The sequence below is a fragment of the Montipora capricornis genome, chromosome 9, assembly GCF_036669925.1.
Source record: "Montipora capricornis isolate CH-2021 chromosome 9, ASM3666992v2, whole genome shotgun sequence".
NCBI classification, from domain to species: Eukaryota; Metazoa; Cnidaria; class Anthozoa; order Scleractinia; family Acroporidae; genus Montipora; species Montipora capricornis.
In genome coordinates, this window is record NC_090891.1 from 7,354,834 (window position 1) to 7,363,382 (window position 8,549).

Consider the following 8,549-nt stretch of genomic DNA (forward strand, 5'->3'; position numbering starts at 1 on the left):
TCGATTTTAACTCCCAAGCAAGTGAATACCTTTTTATGAAGCCTTTTTACCACGTGCCTTTATAAGACCATTTTCAAGAAAGAGGCTAAGCAGTCCCTGTGATTTATTTTGCTGTAAGAAACGAATCCTTGTTTAGCATCACGTCAGCCCTGGTATCTGGCATCACCGGTGCACAAAACATTAGTGTTTTACGAAACCCAACCAGAGCGTAACGCTGCGCTCAACTGAACTCTCCGCAGACTCCATGAATCTGAACAAGTTGAGCAAATACAGAATCGAGTTCTTTGGGTGTATTTTTGCTACGATTGGTCTGGCCTCCGCCCCTGAGGAAATAAAGTCACTTCAAGAAGTAGCTGGACTTCGGTCTGACACAATACTGTACCCGTTTGGTACAGGACTTCGCCACCAGCAGTGAACCCCTTTTCGCGCTCAGACAAAGGGAAGTACTATGAAAAGATCTTTTTACAGCAAGCTAGCGATTGAAGGAATGACCAACGACAGGTTGGATCAGTTGGTTGAGTATTGGACTGCCAAGCGATAGGTTGTGATTTCAGCTCCAGCCGCACCAACATTCACTGTGGAGAAAGTGCTGCTTTTGTAATTTCATCTGCAAATGGTCAGGCTTTCAAGTCTCCTCGTGTAAGGACTTTAAACCGTTGGCCCCGTCTCAGAATCCTTGTTAATAAACTCATAAACTCTGTGGGACTTATAAGATCCCACACTCCAATCGAAAAGAACAGGGCACGGAGTTCCCAGTGTTGTGGATTTATATGTTCTGTGGTCTTCCCTCAGCAATGGCCAAAGTCCCCCAAACAGAATTGTAAATTAGTCCTGAAAAGTCCCGAAGTTGATAACTATCACATGTACTTCACTTTACAAATGCAGACTATGAGCATGCGCAAAACGTCTGGGATGTGTTTGATTGCGAAACACCACACGAGTTCCCCGACCAACGATTCAATTCATGTGTGATGCTGTTAGGAGCTGTTCTCAGTAGAAGACTTTAGAAAGATCAGTTATAAGCGCTTTGGCCTAGATTCCTCCCCACTAAAATAATGCTCCATGCAAGGTCTCAACTTTGATTTGCTGCCAAAAAACACCGTCTGTTAAATGCGTCTAAACGACGCACTTAACACACGACTTTAACGTCTTAGACATACACTTGTATTTCTATATCTTGCCTTTCTTGGTGACGTCGAGTAATGGACTTAAGAAGTTGTAATTCCACCATGTTTATTTTGTTCGTATACTCGCGCACTTCAAGTTTATTTGGCGCCGAGTTTCCTCGTCTCCAGTGTCTTCCGAGGATAGAACCCAGTCTTTTTCAGAAAAAGTTTTTCTCTTTCTGTTAGATCGTCTACTTTTATGCGTCCCGTTTTTATACCAGACGGCTTTAACGTCTCAGACGTTAAATGCGTCTTGACGACTTTAACGTCTCTAGCATAAAATGGCCAATAACAAGGACGCATCTAAGCCAGTCCTCGTCATTTTAATCTCCCTAACCAATCCATACTACACCTGGCTATCTGCGGTCTTTCCCTACGTCACGGTACGACGAAAAGCCGCAAGAATCTGGAACAAGAATTAATCTTCTAAATCGGCACCCTTAATCGTCACGGTATTATTGAACGCTTTTCATATAACTAATGTATTCCTATTTTTCACGTTGCCATGTTACCACCAATAGCACAGCTCCTACGTCACTATAAAAACTACATACAACTCATAATTGCATGGGCAAGAGCGCTGAACCGCAAAAAGAGTGCCAGTGTTTACATGAAGAAATTGAAGAAATTTCAACCCTTCTCGCCTGGTCAACCCGAGTCTCCAGATGGGTTACCCGGCAAAGGGGGCTAACCCGGCTTCACTACTGTTTTCATGTAAACACTTATAATCATTTGACTGCAAAAGGGTTACCCGCGCGGCGATTCAACCCGCGGTCATGTAAAGAGGCCCATAGACGCACGCAAACCATGCATGAACCAGTTGTTAAATGTCTCAAGATTACTCTAATCGTGATTACACGCAACAACTGTCACCCTAAATATTCCTTGAAATCGAATGGTATTCTCAACACTTTCCACGCACAAATGCAGTTGTCTGTCAAGATCGAATTGCCTTCTCTTACATTCATTGCCCTCCTCGTAAAGTACGTTCGTTAAATCTGTAAATTATTGCAGTGGTACGTTTCTGCCTCCTGTACAGCCTTTTCCATCTCCTTTTTCCTCTCATCAAAAGGGTGTCCATTTCCTCCCATTACTACGATAGGCTTGTATCGATGAGGCTGAATCCTCTCCACATCGAGAATACGAAAGATAACACGGTCTACTTCCTTGGGTAGCTTGTGAATCCAGCGGTCAGAAAGAAAACTCGGAATATCCTTTTTGCTGCCATTACAGGTAAAGAAAGCTGGTATAAATCGGCGAGTGTCAGGATTCTGGGCAATATTTCCCCGGACAAAGTTTAACTGGCATTTGATTTGCAAGGCTAAGGATACAACAACAATGAATTATTGGTAACAGGCTTTGCAAAACGACATCAGTTTTAGTTACCAAGACGAAATATTTCCTCATGTAGATTTCATTTTCTACTCTTTAAAATACGGGAGAGTTATGGTAAGTGCGTATCGGATGCCTTTTTTCTAGTATAATAAAAATTTGCCAGTGACATGGGTACAGTCGAAAAAAAAAACCCGATTGTTTCATTCAGGACTGAATGGAACTGATTAATTTCCTGTCAACAGATCAAAACATGGGACCCAAAGTCTTTCGGCATGTCTCTACTATAACACAAATGAATATTAAGTCCTCGTTTACATCTATGTAATACACCTTTGTTCTAAAGACGAGGCAAGTTGCAGCAAAGCGTACTAAATAATCTTCGATTTTAACTCACAAGCAATTGAATACCTTTTTATGAAGCCTTTTTACCACGTGCCTTTATAAGACCATTGTCAAGAAAGAGGCTAAGCAGTCCCTGTGATTTATTTTGCTGTAAGAAACGAATCCTTGTTTAGCATCACGTCAGCCCTGGTATCTGGCATCACCGGTGCACAAAACATTAGTGTTTTACGAAACCCAACCAGAGCGTAACGCTGCGCTCAACTGAACTCTCCGCAGACTCCATGAATCTGAACAAGTTGAGCAAATACAGAATCGAGTTCTTTGGGTGTATTTTTGCTACGATTGGTCTGGCCTCCGCCCCTGAGGAAATAAAGTCACTTCAAGAAGTAGCTGGACTTCGGTGTGACACAATACTGTACCCGTTTGGTACAGGACTTCGCCACCAGCAGTGAACCCCTTTTCACTCTCAGACAAAGGGAAGTACTATGAAAAGATCTTTTTACAGCAAGCTAGCGATTGAAGGAATGACCACCGACAGGTTGGATCAGTTGGTTGAGTATTGGACTGCCAAGCGATAGGTTGTGATTTCAGCTCCAGCCGCACCAACATTCACTGTGGAGAAAGTGCTGCTTTTGTAATTTCATCTGCAAATGGTCAGGCTTTCAAGTCTCCTCGTGTAAGGACTTTAAACCGTTGGCCCCGTCTCAGAATCCTTGTTAATAAACTCATAAACTCTGTGGGACTTATAAGATCCCACACTCCAATCGAAAAGAACAGGGCACGGAGTTCCCAGTGTTGTGGATTTATATGTTCTGTGGTCTTCCCTCAGCAATGGCCAAAGTCCCCCAAACAGAATTGTAAATTAGTCCTGAAAAGTCCCGAAGTTGATAACTATCACATGTACTTCACTTTACAAATGCAGACTATGAGCATGCGCAAAACGTCTGGGATGTGTTTGATTGCGAAACACCACACGAGTTCCCCGACCAACGATTCAATTCATGTGTGATGCTGTTAGGAGCTGTTCTCAGTAGAAGACTTTAGAAAGATCAGTTATAAGCGCTTTGGCCTAGATTCCTCCCCACTAAAATAATGCTCCATGCAAGGTCTCAACTTTGATTTGCTGCCAAAAAACACCGTCTGTTAAATGCGTCTAAACGACGCACTTAACACACGACTTTAACGTCTTAGACATACATTTGTATTTCCATATCTTGCCTTTCTTGGCGACGTCGAGTAATAGAGTTAAGAAGTTGTAATTCCGACTTCTTTATTTTGTTCGTATACTCGCGCGCTTTAAGTTTACTTGGTGCCGAGTTTCCGAGTTTCCAGTGTCTTCCGACGATAGAACCCAGTCTTTTTCAGAAAAAAAATTTTTGTTTCTGTTAGGTCGTCTACTTTTATGCGTCCCGTTTTTATACCAGACTGCTTTAACGTCTCAGACGTTAAATGCGTATTGACGACTTTAACGTCTCTAGCATAAAATGGCCAATAACAAGGACGCATCTAAGCCAGTCCTCGTCATTTTAATCTCCCTAACCAATCCATACTACACCTGGCTATCTGCGGTCTTTCCCTACGTCACGGTACGACGAAAAGCCGCAAGAATCTGGAACAAGAATTAATCTTCTAAATCGGCACCCTTAATCGTCACGGTATTATTGAACGCTTTTCATATAACTAATGTATTCCTATTTTTCACGTTGCCATGTTACCACCAATAGCACAGCTCCTACGTCACTATAAAAACTACATACAACTCATAATTGCATGGGCAAGAGCGCTGAACCGCAAAAAGAGTGCCAGTGTTTACATGAAGAAATTGAAGAAATTTCAACCCTTCTCGCCTGGTCAACCCGAGTCTCCAGATGGGTTACCCGGCAAAGGGGGCTAACCCGGCTTCACTACTGTTTTCATGTAAACACTTATAATCATTTGACTGCAAAAGGGTTACCCGCGCGGCGATTCAACCCGCGGTCATGTAAAGAGGCCCATAGACGCACGCAAACCATGCATGAACCAGTTGTTAAATGTCTCAAGATTACTCTAATCGTGATTACACGCAACAACTGTCACCCTAAATATTCCTTGAAATCGAATGGTATTCTCAACACTTTCCACGCACAAATGCAGTTGTCTGTCAAGATCGAATTGCCTTCTCTTACATTCATTGCCCTCCTCGTAAAGTACGTTCGTTAAATCTGTAAATTATTGCAGTGGTACGTTTCTGCCTCCTGTACAGCCTTTTCCATCTCCTTTTTCCTCTCATCAAAAGGGTGTCCATTTCCTCCCATTACTACGATAGGCTTGTATCGATGAGGCTGAATCCTCTCCACATCGAGAATACGAAAGATAACACGGTCTACTTCCTTGGGTAGCTTGTGAATCCAGCGGTCAGAAAGAAAACTCGGAATATCCTTTTTGCTGCCATTACAGGTAAAGAAAGCTGGTATAAATCGGCGAGTGTCAGGATTCTGGGCAATATTTCCCCGGACAAAGTTTAACTGGCATTTGATTTGCAAGGCTAAGGATACAACAACAATGAATTATTGGTAACAGGCTTTGCAAAACGACATCAGTTTTAGTTACCAAGACGAAATATTTCCTCATGTAGATTTCATTTTCTACTCTTTAAAATACGGGAGAGTTATGGTAAGTGCGTATCGGATGCCTTTTTTCTAGTATAATAAAAATTTGCCAGTGACATGGGTACAGTCGAAAAAAAAAACCCGATTGTTTCATTCAGGACTGAATGGAACTGATTAATTTCCTGTCAACAGATCAAAACATGGGACCCAAAGTCTTTCGGCATGTCTCTACTATAACACAAATGAATATTAAGTCCTCGTTTACATCTATGTAATACACCTTTGTTCTAAAGACGAGGCCAGTTGCAGCAAAGCGTACTAAATAATCTTCGATTTTAACTCCCAAGCAAGTGAATACCTTTTTATGAAGCCTTTTTACCACGTGCCTTTATAAGACCATTTTCAAGAAAGAGGCTAAGCAGTCCCTGTGATTTATTTTGCTGTAAGAAACGAATCCTTGTTTAGCATCACGTCAGCCCTGGTATCTGGCATCACCGGTGCACAAAACATTAGTGTTTTACGAAACCCAACCAGAGCGTAACGCTGCGCTCAACTGAACTCTCCGCAGACTCCATGAATCTGAACAAGTTGAGCAAATACAGAATCGAGTTCTTTGGGTGTATTTTTGCTACGATTGGTCTGGCCTCCGCCCCTGAGGAAATAAAGTCACTTCAAGAAGTAGCTGGACTTCGGTGTGACACAATACTGTACCCGTTTGGTACAGGACTTCGCCACCAGCAGTGAACCCCTTTTCACTCTCAGACAAAGGGAAGTACTATGAAAAGATCTTTTTACAGCAAGCTAGCGATTGAAGGAATGACCACCGACAGGTTGGATCAGTTGGTTGAGTATTGGACTGCCAAGCGATAGGTTGTGATTTCAGCTCCAGCCGCACCAACATTCACTGTGGAGAAAGTGCTGCTTTTGTAATTTCATCTGCAAATGGTCAGGCTTTCAAGTCTCCTCGTGTAAGGACTTTAAACCGTTGGCCCCGTCTCAGAATCCTTGTTAATAAACTCATAAACTCTGTGGGACTTATAAGATCCCACACTCCAATCGAAAAGAACAGGGCACGGAGTTCCCAGTGTTGTGGATTTATATGTTCTGTGGTCTTCCCTCAGCAATGGCCAAAGTCCCCCAAACAGAATTGTAAATTAGTCCTGAAAAGTCCCGAAGTTGATAACTATCACATGTACTTCACTTTACAAATGCAGACTATGAGCATGCGCAAAACGTCTGGGATGTGTTTGATTGCGAAACACCACACGAGTTCCCCGACCAACGATTCAATTCATGTGTGATGCTGTTAGGAGCTGTTCTCAGTAGAAGACTTTAGAAAGATCAGTTATAAGCGCTTTGGCCTAGATTCCTCCCCACTAAAATAATGCTCCATGCAAGGTCTCAACTTTGATTTGCTGCCAAAAAACACCGGCATTTCTAGAAGTAGGCATACTAACAGATCACGATATTTATGTGTTCATAGAGAAAGGCGAGGAAGGCAGTATCTCAGCAGAAATGCGTTATGCAAACGCCGAAAACTTCTACCTCGAAGACTACGATCCAGTGAAGAGACAAATTACATTCACACTCTGGCATACACAGAAATCAACGAACAATTACCAGAGGCACCTAGAGGCACAACTATCACACATTCATAAACAAGCGGTTGGGCCCATCGCACAAGTAGTATAACCAGTTCGGCAGGTTTAGTCACACTTCCATCAACGTTGTAGACCTTAAAATCTAGACAGAGTTGGCGGGGCGTGTGGGCCTGGCTTCTAACTCAGCCGGCTCGAAAAGGAAGCAAAGATAGCTCAGGTAGAAAGCTTTTTCTGGTATTTGCACCCTAGGGTCTTAAATAAGTCGTTGGGGTTGTGGAGGTCACGCCCTGGGATTTAATGGCGTCCGAGTAACAACTTTACTCGTCAAAGCAGAGACCACAGGACACTTATCTCCAGAAATGCAAGTAATTAAATGCACTCCCAATTTTGACATCCAACAGGAAGTGCCCCTTTACGTCTAAACCTTTGCAACCTATTTGCAACAATAAGGTAGGGGTAGAAGTTAGCGTGATATTTAGCTTAGGGTAAATGCAGCTGTTTATTCTTACTTGAGGAGCAGCATTTGAAGGACAATTATTTGTATTCCGAGACACGAGTAATGTTGAGCTTGGGGAGAAGATTAAGGGGACACTTCGTGACGCTTATTGAAACCGCTTGCATCTAATTACTTGAATTCTGAACATATCTTCCATAGCAGGCATCCGAGCCACCCTCTGGAGAAGCTACCGAAAAGAATAAAAAGGTCTGATCCTATATCTGACAGAGAAGAGGTCCAATCCGCAATATGTGTTCTGAAGAAAGCCTCAGAGGCACACTACATCCGCCCAGCTTGAGGTTCCTATTGCTGGTTTGAAGCTGCAAAATCAGCCCTAGATAACGCCTACAACAAAGTTACCGATTAAGACCTTAGATCTACAGCATAAGAGATCGATAGTGCACACGAAGAGAACAGGCACATTGCAGCCTGGGCAGCGCTCAGAGAGTTGACCAACAAGAAAGGTTCACCTGTTATTAAGATTGAAGGCGTAGAATCCAAAGATCACCTGAACAATTGGTTTCACCACTTCAGCACACTTCTCGATAAACCAGAACATTACCCTGTGGACCTAAGAGAGACTTTCTACAACTACAAAGTCTCTGATCAATTACCTATCGACACAAATCCATTCTCTATTGCCGAGCTTCAAGTATAAGTTTCATGCCTAAAAAGGATCAGGAACTCCAAAAATTACCAGGTCCTGATTATATTCCCGCTTTAATACAGAAGAATCATCATATTCAATACCAGCTTCTTAAATTCTGCAACGAGACATTCAGTGGGAACAAACGGCGCTCTCAGAGTCCTATATTCAACATATTCCTAAGAAAGGCAACCTGCGACTGCCGGAAAATTACAGAGGAATCACCTTGTTTCCTGTCGCATCAAAGATTTACAACTCCCTTATTCTTAATCGCTTGACACCGTATATCGAGCCACTCCTCCGAAGAAACCAAAACGGTTTTCGCAAAGGAGGATCTATGCTACCTCAGATCTTCGCTCTCAGACATATAACTGA

The 8,549-nt window shown here is 42.7% G+C and overlaps 1 protein-coding gene across 1 annotated transcript in view; it reads right to left on the reverse strand.

Annotated features, from left to right (window-relative positions):
• Nucleotides 1-4,497: 4,497 nt before the first annotated feature.
• LOC138017216 (uncharacterized) overlaps nt 4,498-8,549 on the reverse strand; it is a 36,804-nt gene continuing 32,752 nt past the window's right edge. Inside the window, exon 8 of the mRNA XM_068864381.1 lies at nt 4,498-5,367. Within this exon, the coding sequence (XP_068720482.1) occupies nt 5,039-5,367 (329 nt within the window). The 3' untranslated portion in view covers nt 4,498-5,038. The remainder of the gene's footprint in view (nt 5,368-8,549) is intronic.